At 39.8% G+C, this 24303-nt stretch overlaps 1 protein-coding gene across 5 annotated transcripts in view; it reads right to left on the bottom strand.

The window, feature by feature from the left end:
* Positions 1–24303, bottom strand: part of DIXDC1 (DIX domain containing 1) — a 122319-nt gene that overhangs the window by 23950 nt on the left and 74066 nt on the right. For 4 of the 5 annotated variants that reach the window (XM_075190989.1, XM_075190988.1, XM_075190990.1 and 1 more), the window contains 2 exons: positions 2493–2605; positions 1729–1874 (listed from right to left, as the gene is read on the bottom strand). In XM_075190989.1, the coding sequence (XP_075047090.1) occupies positions 1729–1874; positions 2493–2605 (259 nt within the window). Of the gene's footprint in view, positions 1–1728; positions 1875–2492; positions 2606–16665; positions 17275–24303 lie in introns of those variants that run through there. The other variant, XM_075190992.1, reaches the window with a different exon arrangement.

Below are 24303 nucleotides of genomic sequence, written 5' to 3'. Positions count from 1 at the left end.
TCAAGCAAAAGTAAAATGGTAAAGTTATTCTTTTATTTTCTTCTCATTTTATTGGTTTATTTAGGTTAATTTACCAAGCACAGAACACACGGCTGCACAAGTAGGCCTATTGTTCCCATAACATGTGCACACTCACTACACTGTTTGGCTAGTGCTATTTGCAGCACTGCGGTCCCAGATGGAAATACGCCTGCTATTACAAATAAAATGGTCACTTGAAATGAATGTCTACTGTAACTTTAGGACCACTCCTTTAATAAATATCATCATTGTCATTTTTTTCTCAATACACTGCTTGTTTGTGAGTTACTTAAGATATGAATAAGGATTAAAGGCAGAAGGCTATTGGGACGGTCTTCATTACAAGTGTCACGATAGATTACATTAGTATTTGTGTGCAGACATATGTGCTTTTCTGTATAAAGTCTGTCTGATTGGAGCAGAAGGCGTCCTACCTATATTATAGGCAGATGGCCAATCACCACCATCTTTAAGGACGTGTATGTAGCAGGTAGTTTTGCATAGGGTACGAGGCTTTGTCACCCGGAAACACACCAACAAAATGAACCCGTTCTACATTAAAAAAAACTTGTTTCTGATTATAAGTGCAATGCGAGGTGCATTTAGCAAGGAACGTCTCTCATATTACACAGCACTGTACAGAGAACATTTAATCATTCATTCATTTATAGTCTAAGTTCCTACACACACACACACACACACACACTACAGTAAATTTTTAGACCTGTTTAGTCATTTAGTATTTACATCTTGTGTTTTTTGGGGAATTTTCTGTGTGTTTGTTCCTTTTAGGATAAGCCCACCTTTTCTAGCACTTGCTATGAGCCTATAAATTGATTGAGCAACTTCCACTTCTGTATTTGTTTTTTATCATATGTAAGATTTTACCGTATAAAAGTATTTTTCATATCCTTATACTCAACATTTTATCACCATACTTTGTGTATAATACTATATTGCTGTGCTTTGTATGGCTTTGGTGTTTTTTTTATTGACTACGCCTAAATCGGAATTTTTCTCTGACAAAGTAACCTCTAAGCTATCAGGAAATGGAAATCTTAATATACTCGGACATCCATCCAGAAAGGCAGCATTACAATGTTTTGTTCTTAACAAGTTTTTGTTATTAACAAGTTTAGAGACTGTCACTATAATTTCCAGATCACTCACTCTGAACCTCTAACAGCAGTTTGTCTATATGTGTGAAAATTATCCAGCTTTGAAATTAGGGACAATGTACTATATCACTAAGTGGTTTGCAAAAATACTACATACTTAAAATGTAAGAATATACTAATCTTGCCTTATGCCGTCTTCCATAATCACATTTAACAGCTTCTATATTATAGTTGATAAAGTGACTTGGAGACCTGATTAGCAGCCTTCATGACCCATTTTCACAGTGCGATACATGTTCTGTTTCCTATATTTGTTTGCGAAAATGTGGTCAAGGGTGGAACATATTAAGTCTCCAAGTTCCAAACTACCCAGTGGTAATACTGTTGAATTAATCCCTCTAGAAATAAACTTATCATGCACATCTGCAACACCTAACAGATACCTACTAGCACGATGGTAGCACGAAGGTAGTACAATGGTAGCACGAAGGTAGTACAATCGTGGCATGATGGTTTTGAGACATTGTTCATTAAAAAAAAAAGATCTATTTTTAATGAAAACGTCTCTACAAAGATACTAGATACATACCTGTAACCCAGATATCATTTTCTTGGCTTCTTCCATCTCCTTCTCTAAATGGTCCTGCTGCTCCAAGAGGTGGTCCTCCCAGGAGGTGTCTGGGAATATGGTAGGTCTGGTGGGCTGGCTGTCAGGTATCGGTACAGAGGGCTCATCTGTGACAGACACAAAAACATATAATGTATAGAATGTACCCAGCCATAAGAGAACCATTATCCTTAGACGGACCACGAGCAGGCCACATCCATGACCAGATATTGCTACTGTGCAGATACTGCCGATCGGAGAACAAACTAAATGACTGGATTTCATTGTAGTTGGTCAGCCTAACCATGCCTGTCACTGTTATTAAGTCATTTTATGTCAGTTAAATGGCATAAAACATGACATCAATGGTTGCACAGTCGCCTACCACTAAGAGCCAATTGCTGCTTTTCAAAGCTACCAACAGGGGGAAGTTTGAAAGCAGGAAGCATTCCAGGCTGGTGAGGGTGGCATGCAAAGCTTCATGAGATACAGCCATACACCATGTGCCACCATTCCCAATTGACAACAATTTATGGGCCATCATTGCCCACCTTCCCTTCAAACTTATCCCTTTAATTCAACCTTAAAGTCAGAAGAAGACAGTAGAAAAATAGCTGTAGTCTAAATACTCTATCTTAATGTTTAGAGAACTGATCACTGGAAAGAGAACAATATAAAGATAAATGTACTCAATTGGCAACAAAACATCTTCCCTGGTGGTGAAATAACTGAGTCTCAGAACCTACCTTTCTTAGAAATGCTTTCCTCACATTGGATGACTGTAATTTCCGCCTTGTCTTCACACTGAGATCCATTGAACTCTGACTTTGAGCTGTGCACAGGGCTTGGTGATGTCAGGCTGGAAGAAGAAAAATGAGAACAACAATGACAAAGGAAAATCCAGCTGTAGTTTCTGCTGAACAGATTGAATTTTAGTTACAAGTGCAAAGCTGAGTAAATAAGCAGAAAAGAGTGGCCAAATCAGACAGTGAGCATGCTTAGTAAGCATTTAAAAAGACCCTCAGTAGCACAACACAGGGTACGGTCAACATGGGTAAAATCCCTGACATTGCAGCAGACTGCACATTTCCCAGTGTGAATGAGAAGTTTGGTAATGATAATCACCGTAGGGACCAATGAACCATCTGACCAACTGCATTTCCCGTGCTGATGCATCCAATAGTGAACAAAGCAAGTGTGGCAATACTCTTATGTAAAATGAATATTTTTTTGCTTCATTACCATTATTTATCATTTATTTATTATTAATTTAACATGTTTTTGTGAACTGTTTTTTGTTTTCTTATGTTGTTATTGAAATAGCTGAAACAATTTCAAAATAAAGAATTTACAACGACAAAAATCAAACATACACACGTAGAACAACAATCTAATACCATGTGACCTTATTGCAGTGTGTAAGCTGTGTGCACTCCGTTGTGATGCCTCAGATCTTCACCTCCCCCAGCCAGGGCATTGCTGACCAGTAATGCCCTGTTCTAAGGGGCTTATTGCTTAAATATTTCATGTCACTTTGGCAGACCAAGCAGCTTGACAGTTCACATAATATAATATTTGTGTTTATTTTTTAAAGAAGGACTAATGGAACTATAACTATTTTGATTATTCCTATGCAGGTATTTAGATAAATAAGACTGCTATACATTTTTATATAGCAGCACTCATTTTACATCGAAGACTATACAATACATTAGTAGTTTACAGGCCTCTATTGCATTATGGAAGATTGCAGCTGTCAAACCAGCTCCAGTTCATCCATAATGATCAGACAGAGAAATCGCATTACTCTCCATGGGGTAGGGGGCTTAGGGGTCTGTAATCCTTCATATACAGAGTCTGATCATCTGGTGGATGGAAACACATCCTTGACCAGTGCTAATGGTTTTACCTCCTGCTAATAGGAGCATACACCAAGAGGAACCTTTATATATGGGAGATCTCATCATATATGGAGCAGCACAACGTAGCTAAAGAAGACTTCTTGTGATTATACGGTTTTGTGTTTGCAGAAGAAACAAGGTATACCACAACTGAAATATAACACAATACTGTTGTCAAAAATGTATTTCATGGATTTTTTAAATTAATTCTGCTGCTATATTTATGCGCCTATAGAAAGACACAGCAGGAGGATACTCTGTACAAAATAACAGTTCTCCACTGTAACTTTAGGAGGTTATTTGGCAGAAACTTAGGGCTAGATTTACTAAACTGCGGGTTTGAAGAAGTGGAGATGTTGCCTATAGCAACCAATCAGATTCTAGCTCTCATTTTGTAGAATGCACTAAATAAATGAGAGTTAGAATATGATTGGTTGCTATAGGCAACATCTCCACTTTTTCAAACCCGCCGTTTAGTAAATATACCCCTTAGTCTTTCAGGCTTGAACCAAGTAGCTGAGCAGATGAGGTAGATGAATTGTTGAGTTCATGTACTTTTGCTTGTGTAGTAGAGCCCCGCAAACAGATACACAGCATTTTTCATGTTACTGTGCATCAAGAACAATAGTATTTTTAAACCAAATACTATAATATTACTCCCAATACTTTAATACTTTTATGAAATGACATAAAACGATGCAGTATATATATAGAACCCAGCCATAAGTGAGCATGGAGACTGCTTTTGATGCATTACACCAGCGGTTCCCAAACTGTGCGCAGCGGCTCCCCAGGGAGGTCACAGGGGTGCCGTGGGCCAGTGAGCGGGGTGGGCAAGGTGGGGCGCCAAGCGCTCCCCTTTGCCTGCCACCCTCCACCCGCTTGGTCGCCGGCCGGCCAAAAAAACAACAACTCCTCCCTGCTCTGTTGCACTGCATGTCAGGCGTGACGTCATCACAGCCGATATTTTCAGTGAAGAGCAGTGCAGCGAGGAACAACAATGGAAATAAACAGAACAGAAGACAGGAGAAAACAGAACAGAAGAAGACAGAACAGAAGAAATAAGGGCAAGTAAAAGGTAAGAAAATAAACGGAGGTTGAAAAGGGCAGAGCAAAACAAGGAGAACTGATTCTCCTTGAGGCACAGAGGGCATGGAAGTCCATATATAAAGGGGCACAGAGGGCATAGAAGGCAATATATAAAGGGGCACAGATGTCCATATATAAAGGGACACAGAGGTCCATATATAAAGGGGCACAGAGGGCACAGAAGTCCATATAAAAAAAAGATAAGAGGCACATGGTGAAAGTGTAAAGGGGCAAAGGGGCACATGGTAAAAGTGTAAAGGGGCACAGAGTGAAGACAAAGGGGCACAGAGTGTGAGGATGAAGGGGCACAGTGTGAGGATGAAGGGGCACAGAGTGTGTGGATGAAGGGGCACAGAGTGTGTGGATGAAGGGGCACAGAGTGTGATGGTGAAGGTACACAGAAAGGATGAAGGGGCACAGAGTGTGATGGTGTAGATACACAGAAAGGATGAAGGTACACAGAAAGGATGAAGGGGCACAGAGTGTGAGGATGAAGGGGCACAGAGTGAGGATGAATGAAGGACGGCACAGAGTGTGTGGATGAAGGGGCACAGAGTGTGATGGTGAAGGTACACAGAAAGGATGAAGAGGCACAGAGTGTGCGGGTGAAGGGGCACAGAGTGTGAGGATGAAGGGGCAGTGTAAACGTGAAGGGGCACAGTATAAAGGTGAAGGGGCACAGTATGATGTTTCTGTACATGCTGTTTTATTTTGTTTGATCTTATTCCTTTTAATATTAGCTGTAAATTATTCTTTGACAGAAATATAATTGAAAAAAAATACATAAAAATATTATTTTCCCTTGGATTTATGTGCCTCTCCTCCACTCTGATCACCTCTTCCCACTCCAGAATTCAAGACTTCTCCCGTGTGGCCCCCCTTTACTGGAATGACCTCCCTCGCTCCATCAGTCTTTCTCCTAATCTGTGCTCCTTCAAACGGGCACTTAAAACTCACCTGTTCCTCAAAGCCTACTAACCATCCACTTAACCCCCTCATCTCCTCCGCTCGTTCTCCCCTCTCTCCTCCGACCCCCTTTTCTCTCCCCATGCTTCAACTAGCTCCCCTAATTATTTTTGAGGGGTACCTTGAAAAATTTATGGAGACTCTAAGGGTGCTGCGAACTTAAAAAGTTTGGAAACCACTGCATTACACAGTTAACAGCCCCCTTGTGGCTGCTTGCAGAACCGCATCTCCATATACCGGCAATACTTTGTATCATTGACACTTGAAGTAGCAGCTAATAAACCAGGGGTACATTCCTTGGCAGGGGAGGGCTGACAGACTCGACTCGGCAGCCTATTAGGAACATTTTAAAGGAAAGGTAGCCCATTGACCCAGTCCAAAGTAGCCCACTATGGGACCGGCCCAGGGGTCAGTTGCCACCCTCCCCCCAGCCCAGCCTGCCCATGTTCCTTGGTCTGCACTAGTATAATAAAAAACCGAATTATGAAATATTTAACGTCTTTCCTTGTATTTGTCCTTTACTTCTTATATAAAAATAAAAAAGATACTTATAAAAAGTGTTCCTAAAGTAAAGACATTCGTATTCCCTGTATCCCAAAATTATATAAAACATACTTATTTACTTTTCAGCAACACAAATTGCTAGTGGAACAACTGACACAGAGCAAAAGTGCAAACAATTGTTCATCAAGATGCAAAATTCTGCGACTCCTTAAAGGGTTAAGAACACAGTATAAATAAAACAATTGTGCTTTAACACAGTAATCAATAAAGCAAGTTGGATTTATAAAATCATGTATTACTATAATAATAAAAAAAGAATAATTAATAAAATAAAACACAAAATTTTTCTTTATTATCATAACATTGGAAAACACAGCTATTAACATATCTCGGTGAGGGTCATTCTGAAATACAGCTCACATTTTTGAAAGGAGAGACAAGCGTTATCTTGCACAGACCAAGATAAGTAAATAATTATGGAATAACGTTTATGTAAAATAACAACAAAATGTATACGTACATATAAACTCACAGCTTATATTTAGGACATTGTAAAACATACTGCTACTAAATTATGATAGTAAATCAGTACATAATATAAACCAGCAAACAAAAGGCGTAGGCAAACTTTTGTGAAACTCTTTTAGGCATACTCAATTTATACAGATGTGTAAAAATGGGCAAGGTATTGGCATCCTCACTGCAAATCATGGTACAGGAAAAACTGCAAAAGGAATTTGTAATACAACATCCATTGCTAAACATACAGCCCAGGACTGATGTAAGTGCCGCTAACCAACCCACACCTCAACCCTCACTCAAAAGTGGAGCCCCCACTCCTGATTCTTTTCACCGTGGAAGGCAGATGTAAGGAGCTGCAACTTTGCTCTTCAGATACTTACCTGTCACATAATTGCCAATAGCCACCCATTCAGCGCAGCGTAATACTGACATGGAGGAGCAACAGGAAGCAGCTTCACATGTAACATGCATGTTAGCAGTCGGCGCTCCATGTGAGGCGCTGCAGGGGCATAACAATCACTGGATGAGTGATATTATTGTCACTCATTCACTGTTTTGGCTCCCCCTAACCATTGGTGCCCTAGGCAACTGCCTAGGTTCATATAATGGTAGCACCAGCCCTGATTTAGCCCTATACCTTTAGGGATAATTCAGCCGAGTGTTATGTCAGAATTAGCTCCCTCAGTGTGGCAGATAGAATGTGATGTGAGTGAATCTTTATGAAAATATTACTGACATTAGAACCATTGATCCTGGTGTCTGTATGACTCCACTGTTCATGCAAGCAGCAGTGCAAATCACGGGGTGAACCCTGTCTAGAATGTTACATAAGCAAATTCTGATAAAAAGCTTGTTTAAATGATTCCTTTACATAAGGTATTATAGTTAGCCCTGATTAATGCCTGTGCAAAGTAAGTGGGAAAAATGGGTGCAGATAATTGTCTAATGGATCAAATAGGGCCTGAGTCATTAAGGAGAGCAAGGCAAAAAAAGGAGTAAATTTGCTTCTGGACAACCCATATTACAATACAAGAGGTGCATATTAGTTTATTATTTTGCACATAAGTTAAATACTGGCTGTTGTTTCACGTAGCACACAAATACTTGATAGCTTTATTTTTACACTGAAATTTAAAGTTGCTCTAGGACATGCCCAACCCCAACTATAAATCTGTCCCCACATTTTAAATTTACCTCCCCTTCCAATGTAACATGGTTTTGCCCAGGTGCAAAGTTACTCCTTTATTTTGCTTTGCTCTCCTTAATGACTCAGGCCAATCATGTTTAGTGTTACCAAACCAGCAATGTATGGACATATAAATAACATGACACACAGTTTCATTGCAAATTACTTTGCAAGCATGCAACAGGCATAGTAAAAATCGTAACATGCACATGAGCTAATTGCAGAGCAGCCATGCAGCATGTGTGTGCAGATTTACATGGATGATTTGGTAACCCGCTTCCTGCTGGAATATATGTATTCCCATATATAACTTTGCACATAATTGCAAAACTCTATAATGTAATAGAGGTGGTCCTCTACAGTCCATTGTGTGCCTTTGTATAACAGCAAATTGGATACACTGATAATGCAGACGATGTGATAGGGAGGTTTGAAACCATTTCTAGATGTGGAGTAGATTATAAATCCAGATAAAGTGACAGCTTGCCAGGTGGCACTTTTTGATCACGCAGGGAGACGCTCTTATCCCGATAAGGCTGCTCATCTTATTCAACAGCTTAAAAGGGCACACAGCTCATTAATTCTAGCAGCCAGCTGGGGTCATTGATGGAAATTAATTAAAAAGAAAACTTGTTTAACTCTTCTATAGCCACATGATAACAGAATTAGACCCTGCTTCAGTACATTACATTTTATTCTACTGAAAAGGAAATAAACACAGAGTAGATTGAAATAGTTGCTGCTTCATCTGTGTTATTTTCCCTGCAGATTCCTCAAGTGATGGTGAATAGGGGCCTGATTCATTAAGGATCTTAACTTAAGAAACTTCTTATTTCAGTCTCCTGGACAAAACCATGTTACAATGCAAGGGGTGCAAATTAGTATTCTGTTTTGCACATAAGTTAAATACTGACTGTTTTTCCATGTAACACACAAATACTTGATAGCTTATTTGCACACTGAAATTTAAAGTTGATATTTGTGTGCTACATGGAAAAACAGTCAGTATTTAACTTATGTGCAAAACAGAATACTAATTTGCACCCCTTGCATTGTAACATGGTTTTGTCCAGGAGACTGAAATAAGAAGTTTCTTAAGTTAAGATCCTTAGTGAATCAGGCCCTAGATCAGTTATTGCTGATTCTGTCCCATTGTTTCATTTTTAAATGCTGTGAGGTATGGGAATCTAAGTATTAGGTTTTGCATGTTCCTACTACATACATAACAAACACATGCATGTATGTACTGAACTCTAATAGGAAACATACAGACACTGCATATCATAACATAAACTATATACATCTGATCTGAACCTATTGGCCATGACTTGGTCATAATGTTATTTAGGGTGGGTCACATGATCCTCTATTTGCAAACCTATTGTGTATTATCATATTTTAATATTACTCCGTACAGGTTCACAGTTTCCACTTTCTTAACCTGTAAACAACTATACATTATTTAAAAAAAGAGGAAGTACATTCTAAAAAAAATCTATACACAATCTATATTTTAACACACCTAGCCCACACTCACAAATCTGTCATTCTCACACATTCAACTATTTTTATTATTATTTAGGGGTTTTACATGACAAAGCCTGTGAATAACTAACAATTTTCTATTGATCCTATTTAATTTCTTTATTAATTTTAATAACATTCAAGTGAAGCTCCAGCATCCTCGGCAGTCTTTGACCATTTCTGAGGTTTCAACAGCAGCTGTGTCCTTGACGCTAAATGCTCACTACACAGTCTTTAGTATTGATCCAATGAATTAGACTATCAATTTGCTTCAACAAATTGCCAGGGACACCTCTGAAATTGAGGTCAGTTGCTTTATAAATAAATCATTATTTAGACTTATAGTATGACCGAACAGAAAACAAGAGGGACTGTGGCATTTATCAAACTACATTTCAGCTATAACTAAAATGAATGTACTAAATTGTATGTATAGCATCACCAATCAATTTACTTTTCTTCACAAACAAACCATTAATTTCTGCATACTTGCATTGGGCAGTATAAAGCTAGCCACACAAGCATTAATATAGGAAAATTGTATATTAGGTTTACCTGCGCTCCCTCTTAGGATAGTGTATCGGTGCTGCCAATATTGGGAGAAAAGGAATGGAAAATGTACTTGTCATCGGTGCTTATGGCTCCAAAATCAGAGGTATGCCCAAGGATGATCCAGCTATAATTTATAGGGTCCATTTTGGGCATGCCTGAGAATTTGGTTGACAGATGAGCTCTGTCGGACTATGTGTGGTCATCTGGCGACGGCACAAACAGGCCAGCAATGTGATCTGACTGGTTCAAGCGCCAAATGGTCAAATTTGTCCAATTTAGTCATCATGTGGCAACTGATCTTGTTGCTTGCCGCTCAGATCTAGCAGCAAGATTGGTCTGTATGTGGCCACCTTAAAGGGGACTTGTTCGCAGGGGCAGGCTGGGCTGGGGGAGCATGGGGGCAACTGCCCCCCGGGCCAGTCCCTTAGTGGGCTATCTTGAGCAGGGTCACTGGGCCACATGCATTTTTTCCCCTTTAAAATAGGCTGCTAAGTCGAGTCTTGCCCCCCGTGCTAAACTTTGCCAGCCTTCCCCTGCTTGTTCGTATTGTTTACTCCAAACAGGGGTAAATATACTAATAACCCCATCAACAGATCAGTATCAAAAAGTGGAGACATATACCTGGACAATGACATGCTTGTTTGTGAATACTACACAATAATAGGACCATTTATGGGTCTGGTGCAAAAGAAAAGTGTGGTGTTGGCCATGGCCATGGTCTTTGCTTTCATTTTCTAAACACTACTAGAACAATTAGTTAGAATTGGCTGCTATGGGCAACACCACCTTTTTTCCTTTGCACCAGTTTTGCACATGTCCCTTTTAAGGGTCACTAAAAAATGTGGAAAGTTGCAGAAGTGCAGAGCAAAAGCCATTTATTCTTCTTGTTTGAGGTTATTCTCCTATTTTTTGTGAATTTCACCACTTTTTATGGGTATACACATGTATTAGTACATCAAGACAGAACCAATTACATGTAAATCATTGTACTCCTTCTGATGGGATCTAGGTTAACATATACGGATCAGAATGGGGGCTAGTCATAGTGGTACACCTAATTTTTTTCCTCCCAAATGTAAAAAGGTCAAGTGGCTGAGAAAGAGTTGTTAGAAGAGTGTTCTCAATATCAGCAATCCCCCTTTAGCGGGTGTCTACTGAGAATTTTTAGGCCCTCAACACTACCTGAAGTCCACTGAGATGACAGTAATCGGGTGCGAACAATTACTTTCAATGGGAGTTGGTGGAAACGAGTAGAGACATTGGGGGACTGACCGGATTGCATTTTACTTATGGATTTTCAGTTTTGGGTAGAATGATCCTTTAGTTAAGACATAAATGATGTCCCAGCATTCTAGTAGTAAAAATAAAAAATGTTAAGTGAATGGTCGATAAACAGGCAGTACTATGGGGTAAAAGTGAAAATGTCACCTCACGTTCATATCACTGTCTGTAAGCTTGCACCATGTCAGATAATGCATGCGGAGTTGGACACTCACCTATCTGTTTTGCACAAAATGCACAAATTTGTACTGTGCATGCGCACAAAAAAAAAATAATATACACCTACGTCCGTCTGTCTGTCTGTCTGCAGAGCTGACACTTGCACCTTCTTATGCTTGTAGAGACAGAACGGGGAGGGGCAGTCAAACGCAGTTAGTGCACAGTATGGCCGCGTTCACATGATTGCGACTGAAGCAGAACCACATGGAGACGCAAATATGCCTATCAGTAGCTATATCACTTGTGGGTGCCTAAGGGCTGGTGCAAATACACACTGATGAAGACAGACACTAGCACTAGCTAGCCATTTTTAATTGGCCGATTGTGTATTGACTTCTGAAGCTGATAGTGCTTTCTTCACTGATTGCGCCTATATTATATGAATTTGTGAGCATATATTAAAAATAACAAACAAACGTTAAAAAAAGTATTCAGGTACTCATGCGGTGCTATATGATATATCACAATATGCCAACACATCATATAGTGACTTAATTAATTACATTATGTTGTTTACAATCACATTGCCTGTCATAGTTTTAGGACAGTTTAGACAACACTTCATTTAAAAGGAGAACTACTCTTTAATTAATCAGTAAGAGAATACACACGTACACACACACACACATATATACATACACACATATACATATACAGTATGTAGTTTTAAATAGAAGTATTATTTGAAAGATGTCTCTTAGACTAGAACAATTTCTCTGTAATTACATTTCAAAATATTTGTCTACCCACACAGGCACATATAAAGATTTGTGTGGGGAGAGCTGTTATACTGTGCATAAAATAGACTCATCAAGGATTTATATGGAGGCTTTCCTAAGACAATTACAACTTTAGTGGGTATTCTAGACTACATATGATATTTACATTATTTTTATTTCTATAAAAGCCTCACGCTATGTCTAGATGATTTTTCCTTTTGTGAATAATGCTATAGACTATTTTCATATAACCCACAATTGGTTCCCCAAGCCCCATCATAGTTTACTGGGTCAGGGTAATATGTGCTCTAGGTATAGGGAATTCATACTAGATCACGTCCTCATACATCTTTTACAGTTATCTGTAACACCATTTTACCCTGTGCTTTCATGTGCAGCTCTTTACTATTTTTTGATACTACGTGCCACATGTGATATCTACTGCCACACTTTATTTCCCTGTGACACTATACATATCACAGTTTGGGACACTAATTACAAATAGTTTATAAATCTATTTTTTATCATGTGCCCTTTTTAAAGCTTCTTCGATTGCAACTTACCGACAAGCTGTGGGTGGCACTGGAGAAAGAAATTAACTCATCTCCAACAGATCGCTTTCCCCCAGAAAGTGCTGTATCCACCATGGGTGCAGGGTATACAGTGCATTAGTAAAGGGTGGCTCGTGCCAGCCCACTGACTTATGGATCCACCCTGCACCCAAAATTGTACATCTAGGCTATGGCACATGTAATGGTTTATATTTCGGTTTGCTTTGTTTTGAGATCACGGAGGGAGAAGGGATACAGTGACCTGGTACTGGCTCAGGTCTCTGACTCTTAGCAGAATGCCAGGGCTGACAGACATGTTGCACAGCCAGTCAGGGCAAGGGGCTGATCTGTTCCTCCCTCCTAATAGTCTGACTGTCTCCACTATTGTTCCTTCTGCAATCTTTCCCTCCTATTCATCCCTTTCCACTCCCTTCTCCCTCCTTCCACTCCCTTCTCTTCACCCCTTTTTTCTCCATTCCCCTCTGCTCCTTCCATTAAATTCCCTCCCCTACCCTGTTTCTATCCTTCAACTGTTCTTCCCTTTCCCTCCCTCACCATGTGGGATAGAATTTCATTATAGCCCTTTATGCCCTAGTACATGTGAGGAAGCGGTGAGCTACCAACATGTGTAGAGGCCATGTAGGAGGAGTCTGCCTTCCATTAAATATGGGACTCTTTAGGAAATATGGGTTCTTGTATGTAATATGGGGTTGACGGGAGCTATTGTATGGGCCAATAAAGCAATGTGGGGTCTTTAATAACAATTTAAAGACTGAACTGGTTAGGAGGAAGGAGACCTATATAATAAATGTTAGCGATTTAATGTCAGAGCTGGTTAAGGAGAGGAAGGCATAGAGTGTCCACTCCTTGCTTGGCTTTCCAGGAGGTAAATAGTACATATCCCTTTTCCAAACAGGGCCCCAACATTTCAGGATCCAATAAAGCAGCAAAAAAGCTTAACACACCAACAGCAGCAGGTAAAGCTGTGAGAACAGATAGGAGGGAGTAGCTCATTCTGCCAACTGTCCTAATTCTTGCTGGATTTGGGGATTCAGGGACAGTCAGGAGATATGTTCAACATCACGCTTCTCTCCCAATCCATCCTAGACAGCAGCTATCCCTCTGCTATAGTGTCCGATGGATGATGGATGAGGGATCAGAATGCTGCATTGCACTATACAGCTCACACTGCTGCTCCATGATGTGGGCAGTCTGTGAATAGCACTGGTAACATCATCAGGGGGATTCCCCAGCACTCTTCCCAGATGGAGCAGCAGGAGTGTGAGCTGCTGTAAAAGCCGGTGCCCTCCTCCACCAGACACTGCAGCAGGTAGGAAGCAGTGAGGAGGGGTTGGGATTAGGGCACATTGGACAAGGTGAGGAAGTTTGTGTAATGTCAGATAAGCCTTCCCCACTGTCCCCCTTCATAAAGTGACCCTTGCCCTGAGACACATCAGACACACAAATACAGCACCCAGTGGGACTACACACAGGAGCTTGTTTTATGCCCATGGTATGTTCAGTTCAAGTTGTGGTCATTTCCTGTACACACTTGTAATTTCCAGAAGGTGTGTACGGATATATGCCCCTGCCCTCAAACACGCCCCCTGCCCCCGACTGCAAGTGCAATCGCTCTTTAACCAGTGTATGTCAAACATGTATTGGAAAAGGATTATGAAATCTAACAAAAGTTTTCACATTAAAAAAAACACTAATTTAAAACCCCAAGAAGAGGGCATCTATACACAAAGAAGTGTACTGTACATGGGTTCCATACATAGCACTGCTTTATGCAAGTTATTTTATGTAAAAAATACAGGTCTTCCTATTCCTGTTAAGTATATGCCTTACTAATAACATTGGCACCAAGACCCATTTTTATTGCCTAAGTGGAAAACCTACCTAGACTCTGGCCTTTAGTAACTGGGTCCTGCCAAGATGTTAAGACTAATTAATAAATAAATATAATACAATGTTAGTACTAAGGTAATGATTCACTCTTACTGGTCTATTTTTTAAAAATTGTGACAGTAAAGAGTTAGAATAAGTTCTGCGGAGGCCTACAATGCTGCTATATAGTTTATGAGATGTCAGACAGATTTTCATAGAAGTACTGTTTTCTGAGCATTTAGTTCCCTCTTTTAAGTATCACCTGACTCAGCTGTCACACAATAGACAGTTCCCACATGTTATTGTAGTGCTGAATCCTCAGAGGCTCCTAGAATGTAACAGAATTTCAGAGTCAACTGTACAAAGCAACTATTTTATATGAATGTCTTGTCTGGTTATTATTACAATCAGTCCAATTGTACTGGATAAAACAATGAACAGACTTGTTCCGAGCTCTGAAAACTCTCTAAGTAAAAACCACAAGACATATTATAACATTAATATTCTTTTATCTTAATAATTCGTTTTTGCTGGAACCATAACTTATAGAAATTAACACAAATAAATAAAGGATATAGAGAACACCTTTGAACTAGTGGGTCGATGTTAGGTGAAAGGCCAGGACCTGCAGGCTGTTAATTTGGCCGTAATTTTTAGTAAAGTATCTATAAATCACATCTGTCACTTATTGACCTGGGACACAAATCCTCATCAAAGGCTGCCAATCAACGTAGAATAAAAAAATAATTAAAAAAAAAATATGATCAATATATTGGCTGTCGTAACATAATATTTAATAATATTTCTTAACCAATGGGTTGTAATCCAAAATATGGACCACTATTACATTTTGATTGGTCGCCATGCTTTTTAGGATGGGATGTCATGATATTCTCTGATAAACCAAAATAGGCAGTTATCATTATATGATGTTATTCTAATATTTGTGTTTTTGCATAAATCAACAAAAAATAAACTAGTAATTACTTTGTTCACATATCCATTTCCCAAGTTATTTATTTCCATAATAATAACAAGATACATTTTAATACTAGAATATAACACAGTATCAATTAAAGACTCCACCAGGGGTTACAATACTCACGCCCTGGGACTCACCCCAGAGATCAAAGACAATCACTGTACTAATAGAAATTGTGACTGTAAATGTAATTTAGATAGAATATGATCCTAATTATCATCACATGTAATTATTCAAAACACCAGCTTTGGCAATAGGAGTAACCAATGGCATCAGGCAGACCAGGATTTAAGGATATGGCTAATTAGGCTGAGATGAGTCATTTAAGATGACTGAGCAAACATCTAACCCATCTGTGCTTTTAGAAAAATCACCAATAAATAAACTGACATGTCTGCACCCCTTAAACACCTTAGATACCCATGACCTTGACATGTCTGTACCCATTGATCACCAAAACTATACATGGCTTTGATGTGCCTAAGCGAAAGTTGTACTGTTACTGCTATTGGTCCCATAATAGGTCTTGTACTCCACTCATTTATACAAACAGACTTTTAGAAATGTCCCATTTCTGTTATTAGAGTAGAATTTAGTAGAATTTTGATAGCAGTAATATTTGTGAGCACAGTCTGCAGAAAGAATCCATTCAAACTAACCTTCAGAGATGCAACCTGTGTGTAGAGAAACAGTTTAATACTGAATGGTATTGGTTCTCTAATGATTGTATAAAATGTATCATGTGTGCCTGCATAACTAATATATCATACATCTACATACATCATACAAATTTCCTGAAAAAAGCTGCATGTAGTTGCACAAGACTGTATTATAATAATAAGGCAGTATATAGGGGTACAATAAATCTGCCGCCCATCCAATAATGTGTTTGTTTTGTTTGCAATGTGTATTGTGACCATAAAGACTACAATGAAGTGGATTGTGCTTAATTGTACTTTGGGTCACCTCCCATATAAATACAGGTTTAAAACCTATAAGGTTTTGAATGGCAACAGCATTATGTATTCCTTACCATTTCACCAGCTTCCCTCCCATGATTCGGATTCAAGCCTTTGGCATCACGAACCCTGGAACCCACGCAGCTGTCTGAGCCACGCGTGGCTTATTAGCAGTGTTCTCTCACGGCGCTATTGGCTGGCCACGACTCCTGATATTACCTGTTTACCAAGCCTAGCAATGCTGTGCTTTCTCCATCATCTGTACTTTGGCACTCTTCAGCAACAGGACTGATGCCTCGGTTGTTCTATGCCCTGTATCCATCCAATGTTCCTGACTCCTGCATGTGCAGATCAGACCTTCCTGAGCTGATTTCATTGCAAGCCCCTTGCTCCATTACACACTGCAATTTCCCATAACCCTCCAGCTTGTTTTCCTTCCTCTGGATGGCATTCTAGGCGCATGCAAATGCTGTCTCCATTCCAGCCGTGGAACAAATTAACTGCATCTTCATAGCAGAGCCATAACAAAGCAACCAGCCTTGCACTAATCAGAGCTATTCGCTGCCCCCTTTTACAGGATCTCTTGTTTATTTTGCGAGCTGTCTGCTTTCCTTTTCTGTCACCCTGAGCCTTGCAGAATATTCTTCCCACCCAGCATCACGAGAAGATGAATACAAGCTCAAGATGAGGGGGAGGGAGGCCCTCATTATCCAATAGGCAAAGGGGGATGTATTGGTACCCTGGGAATAAGTGTGAATTTTTTTCGGCATCTCCAATTTAAATTATTTATATGCACAACACCTCTTGAACAATGTTAAGTCTTAGTGATTACATTGTTTATAAATACGCTAAAAATATAAAGAACACAATGTGTGCATATGTATATATATATATATATATATCATCATTTATTTATATAGCGCAAACATATTCCGTAGCGCTTTACAATTGGGATATATATATACATATTATATATATATATATATATATATATATATATATATATATATATATATATATATATGTGTGTGAGTGTGCATACACACATACATATATATATATATATATATATATATACACATACACATATATATATATATATATATACATATATACACATGCATACACACACACTCATACACATATATCTGTATATACATACATACACACACACACACATATATATATACACACACACATACTATACACATACACATATATACATGCACACACATATGTACACACACACACACACACACACACACACACACACACACACACACACACACACACATATATATATAGTGTGTGTGTGTCCTAATTATAATTGTTATTATAGTTTATAATATAAACATTTCAGTGATAAGCACATTGATAAATATAATTAATGTAAAGGACATTATAATAAACATATTAACAACATAATTGCTAAATATTATACTACTCTGAAAGCATCTGAGGTATAAATTTAAGCAATGCAGACTTTCAATGTTAACAAACAAACTAGTCCAAACCTCTGCTGCAGATTACCCAGCATTAAAATTGGTAAAAAATAAAATACAGCGACAGCCTCAATCCCATTTATCTGAGTGCCTAGAAGATGTTGACAATGTTCAGGTTCTAATGTTATCCTTGACATGCTCTCACGCACAGTATCAATTATTTACATATGTGAAAGCTCTGTAGAACTGGAGACAAATCATTGCAGGTTGCATGTCATGGATCTTGAAAATGTACAAATAGAAAATTCAACATAAATGAATAAAAATATATTTTACAGGAAAGTTATCCTGCATTGTATGTCCAGCTAGACACACAGCACTAATGCCCCCATCAGTTTACCAGCACCAGTGTCCCTACAATTACACAGTAAGCCCCTGATATCAGCAGTACAGTATACCAGCACTACAATACTATACAAGCACCAGTGTCCCTACAATTACACAGTAAGTAAGCCCCTGATGATATCAGCAGTACAGTATACCAGCACTCCAATACTATACATGCACCAGTATCCCCATCAGTATACCAGCACCAGTGTCCCTACAATTACACAGTAAGTAAGCCCCTCCTGATATCAGCAGTACAGTATACCAGCACTCCAATACTATACAAGCACCAGTGTCCCCATCAGTATACCAGCACCAGTGTCCCTACAATAACACAGTAAGTAAGCCCCTGATCATATCAGCAGTACAGTACACCAGAACTCCAATACTATACAAGCACCAGTGTCCCCATCAGTATACCAGCACCAGTGTCCCTACAATTACACAGTAAGTAAGCCCCTCCTGATATCAGCAGTACAGTATACCAGCACTACAATACTATACAAGCACCAGTGTCCTCATCAGTATACCAGCACCAGTGCCCCTACAATTACACAGTAAGTAAGCCCCTGATATCAGCAGTACAGTATACCAGCACTCCAATACTATACAAGCACCAGTGTCCCTACAATTACACAGTAAGTAAGCCCCTGATGATATCAGCAGTACAGTATACCAGCACTCCAATACTATACATGCACCAGTATCCCCATCAGTATACCAGCACCAGTGTCCCTACAATTACACAGTAAGTAAGCCCCTCCTGATATCAGCAGTACAGTATACCAGCACTCCAATACTATACAAGCACCAGTGTCCCCATCAGTATACCAGCACCAGTGTCCCTACAATAACACAGTAAGTAAGCCCCTGATCATATCAGCAGTACAGTACACCAGAACTCCAATACTATACAAGCACCAGTGTCCCCATCAGTATACCAGCACCAGTGTCCCTACAATTACACAGTAAGTAAGCCCCTCCTGATATCAGCAGTACAGTATACCAGCACTACAATACTATACAAGCACCAGTGTCCCCATCAGTATACCAGCACCAGTGTCCCTACAATTACACAGTAAGTAAGCCCCTCCTGATATCAGCAGTACAGTATACCAGCACTCCAATACTATACAAGCACCAGTGTCCCCATCAGTATACCAGCACCAGTGTCCCTACAATTACACAGTAAGTAAGCCCCTCCTGATATCAGCAGTACAGTATACCAGCACTCCAATACTATACAAGCACCAGTATACCAGCACCAGTGTCCCTACAATTACACAGTAAGTAAGCCCCTCCTGATATCAGCAGTACAGTATACCAGCACTCCAATACTATACAAGCACCAGTATCACCATCAGTATACCAGCACCAGTGTCCCTACAATTACACAGTAATACCCCATTCATACTGCACCAAAATCCCGGGTTTTTGCCGGGGCGAGCTCAAACGACCCGGGTCTTGGTGCAGTATGAATGGTACGAGTCAAAAATCCCGGGTCTAAAAACCCCGGTCTTCAACCCGGGATTTATCGAGGGGTAATTCCCGGGTCGGACCCAGGTTGCCTGCACTATGAAAGGTGCAACCCGGGTTTTTCAACCCGGGTTGCACAGAAAACAAGCTGATTGGCTGTCTGCCTGTCTCTGGAGGATTTGGAATTAGGCATTTCTCATTCATTTTATGCTTGCCAAAAAGAGGCCATTAATTTTCCATCTAGAAGTCTAGTCTTTTGGGGTAATCATTGAAATATGCAATGCCTAGCTTTAAAAGCTCCTACAACCTTCCCTTAAATATATGTTTCCCAGTCTCTTTATGCCTTTCAGAAAGCCCTCCTAGACTAGTACGACTAATATATAAGCCAATTGGAGGTATCCTTTATTCATTATTGTATTTTTATATTGTGTATCACCATTTTTCAGCCAATGAAAACTGCTCTGGTGATGACTCCCACAAATTGCCAGGGCACAGACTTGTGCAGTATGAATTGGGTCAACCCGGGAAATTCCCGGGTCCGAGGTGCAGTATGAATGGTGTTTCTGAGCTGGGACGCTCCGAGCCCCAGCAAAAACCCGGCTTGAAAAACCCAGGATATTGCCGGGGCGGCAGTATGAAAGCGGTATAAGTAAGCCCCTCCTGATATCAGCAGTACAGTATACCAGCACTACAATACTATACAAGCACCAGTGTCCCCATCAGTATACTAGCACCAGTGTCCCTACAATTACACAGTAAGTAAGGCCCTCCTGATATCAGCAGTACAGTATACCAGAACTCCAATACTATACAAGCACCAGTATCCCCATCAGTATACCAGCACCAGTGTCCCTACAATTACACAGTAAGTAAGCCCCTGGTGATATCAGCAGTACAGTATACCAGCACTACAATACTATACAGGCACCAGTGTCCCCATCAGCATACCAGCACCAGTGTCCCTACAATTACACAGCAAGTAAGGCCCTCCTGATATCAGCAGTACAGTACACCAGAACTCCAATACTATACAAGCAGCAGTGTCCCCATCAGTATACCAGCACCAGTGTTCCCATCAGTATACCAGCACCAGTGTCCCTACAATTACACAGTAAGTAAGCCCCTGATGATATCAGCAGTACAGTATACCAGCACTACAATACTATACAGGCACCAGTGTCCCCATCAGCATACCAGCACCAGTGTCCCTACAATTACACAGCAAGTAAGGCCCTCCTGATATCAGCAGTACAGTACACCAGAACTCCAATACTATACAAGCACCAGTATCCCCATCAGTATACCAGCACCAGTGTCCCTACAATTACACAGTAAGTAAGTCCCTGATGATATCAGCAGTACAGTATACCAGCACTCCAATACTATACAAGCACCAGTGTCCCCATCAGTATACCAGCACCAGTGTCCCTACAATTACACAGTAAGTAAGCCCCTGATCATATCAGCAGTACAGTATACCAGCACTCCAATACTATACAAGCACCAGTGTCCCCATCAGTATACCAGCACCAGTGTCCCTACAATTACACAGTAAGTAAGCCCCTGATATCAGCAGTACAGTATACCAGCACTCCAATACTATACAAGCACCAGTGTCCCAATCAGTATACCAGCACCAGTGTCCCTACAATTACACAGTAAGTAAGCCCCTCCTGATATCAGCAGTACAGTATACCAGCACTACAATACTATACAAGCACCAGTGACTACCCTAGCCTGTGCCTCCCACTGCTTACTACCACCAGTGGCCCAGCATTATGTGCCCACCCATATAGCCGGCCTCCACAAGGTGCCATAGTGCAGGAATTAGAAATAGACCACATTGTGGTGACAATAACCAGTACATGCATATTTCCCAATAATGACCCACACACTATATAACCATCAATTATATACACAACAGTGAACCAACACAGTATTTACTGATCAGTGCCCATAATATGATACTGTATACCCAGAAGTGAAACAGGACATTAAATACCCAGCAATGTATTAAACCTGTAGATTGTAGGCCAGCGAACAGGGTCCTCTAACCTCTTTGTCTGGCTGTTAATACCTAGGAGTATATTTACTAAACTATGGGTTTAAAAAAGTGGAGATGTTGCCTATAGCAACCAATCAGATTCTAGCTGTCATTTTGTAATATGTACTAAATAAATGATAACTAGAATCTGATTGGTTGCTATAGGCAACATCTCCACTTTTTCAAACCCACAGTTTAGTAATATAGTAGTCTAGTTTTATTACTGTGTTTGTTAACTGTGGAATACGCTGGCACTATATAAATAAATGATGATAATAATAATAATAATATATATCAACTTATACCTGAAATATTATATATTCCAGCAATGCCCAACACTAAATATACACCGACCAGAGCCAAAAATAGTACCTAGCAGAGAACCAACATATTAAATATCCAGCAATGCCCAATGTTTTGCATACACCGTGTGTACCAATCAGTGCCCATAGTATTATATATTTTGGCACATTAAATAATGAACAATATCCAGCAGTAAATAAATGCAGGTATACAATGTACCGAGTATATAATATGATGGCCACATGTATCTAGCACTTAATAACACCCATTCCCAGCACAAAAACTAGATGGTCCATATTATATACTACGTACAATCAGTTGAACTACTGGACTGTTAGCTAGAAAAACCGGTGGCAGTCACTTCAGCGACTAGAGTAAATCCGACATCAGTTTGACTGATGGGAGAAGTGCGATTTTGAGCTGTCCTACCTGGAGGTGAGAACGACAGCTTGAAATGACTCTTCCGCCGAATGAACATGCCGACGTGTGGAAATGACGTCAGGTTAAAGGGCCACCCAGACATTCTCGGCCTTAAGGTGGTCATTTAAAGAAGCGCCGCCTCTACAATGTTTACTGTACATTAGAGAGGCGGCGCTTCCTTAAATGATCACCTTAAGATCATGAATGTCTGGGTGGCACTTTAACTTTGCACACGCCGGCATGTTCATTCGGTGGAATTGTTGGCAAGAGTCATTGGTTGGCAAAGAAATCTGACAGATTTATAAAATGTCACATGACACTGTAAATATGTCTCATCATTGAAATAATACTCCAAATGTACAGCAAACATAAGATCATCATCAGCTATTTACATAGCGCCACTAATTTCGTATCGTTGTACAGAAAACACACTCACATCACTCCCTGCCCCATTGGAGCTTACAGTCTAAATTCCCTGACACACACAAACCGAGAGAGCCTACGGTCAATTTAATAGCAGCCAATTAACCTGCTAGTATGTTTCTGGAGTGTAGGAGAACATACAAGCTCCACACAGATAAGGCCATGATCAGGAATCGAATAAGATACAATAAGATGTATATCCCTTTTCTGTATTGCTGTGCTGCTGTTGAGACACAACTCAGAAATGTATCTTGGATGTCATAGATAAGTGAATGTTGGAGCTGCTGTTAGATAAGGAGAAGATGTTGCACAACAAAATATGTTGCAAACTTGACAACACCTTACAGATGCATTAGATACTGTAGGTACAAAACCTAAATCTGCTCATAGTTACATTTACATAATTAGAGCAATACTACTCTAACTACAATGACTCTGAAATGTGTTCGTTCGTCTTGTACAAGTATAGGGATACCATATATGCAGTGAGTCAGTTATTGGAGGACAGAAACATATGATTATTTGTTTTATTTTTATTTTTAACTTTTTAGCTTTTGTTGTGGGGTCATCAAAGACTTCAAATGATCTCCCCTTTTGTTCACCGCTTATAAAATACCTCAATTTGAGTTGGGACCAAAATTGGGGAGTATACTTTTAAATCGAATGCAAATTGTATCAAATGGTAACTAAATGGCAGTTGCCATTAAAATCATTTCACCATGGATCATTAGTAATGTTTTGTGTGTGGCAGCTTATTCAGCTCTTCAATATAACTACCTGAGCCTGATTTTTCAGAAAACCAATGATGTCACTTGGACTGTCCTTTGAAATACAATTTGCTTTGATGATGCTTCTTCACTGATCACATGACGCTCAAATTTAAATATTCGTTGTAGACATTGTCGATCTTTGAATATAAATGGTTCCAAGCCTTTTAAATGGTCCCTAGACTTCATTGATGGCAGTGGTCCAGTGAGAGAGGGTCTCTGGGAACTAGCTTATAGATGTCAGATTTCAGACTGTACTGCAAATCTTAATGTCTATGAACATTAAATTTCAGGAAGGGGTTAAATTAAGCTGTGCTCCCTTTCTTCCTAGTAACTTTCCTGTTGCTGCAACCAGGGTGGAGCATGTTCCCACATTAATGTTTTTTTTTATCTTGAATTCCATTCAGTGCTCTCAACATATAGTGATGATTTTTCTCCTGTGGCAGAATA

This window comes from Mixophyes fleayi, chromosome 11, assembly GCF_038048845.1.
Source record: "Mixophyes fleayi isolate aMixFle1 chromosome 11, aMixFle1.hap1, whole genome shotgun sequence".
NCBI lineage: Eukaryota > Metazoa > Chordata > Amphibia > Anura > Limnodynastidae > Mixophyes > Mixophyes fleayi.
Note: the sequence above shows the minus strand (reverse complement) of the source record. Positions and strands in the feature narration are given on the sequence as shown.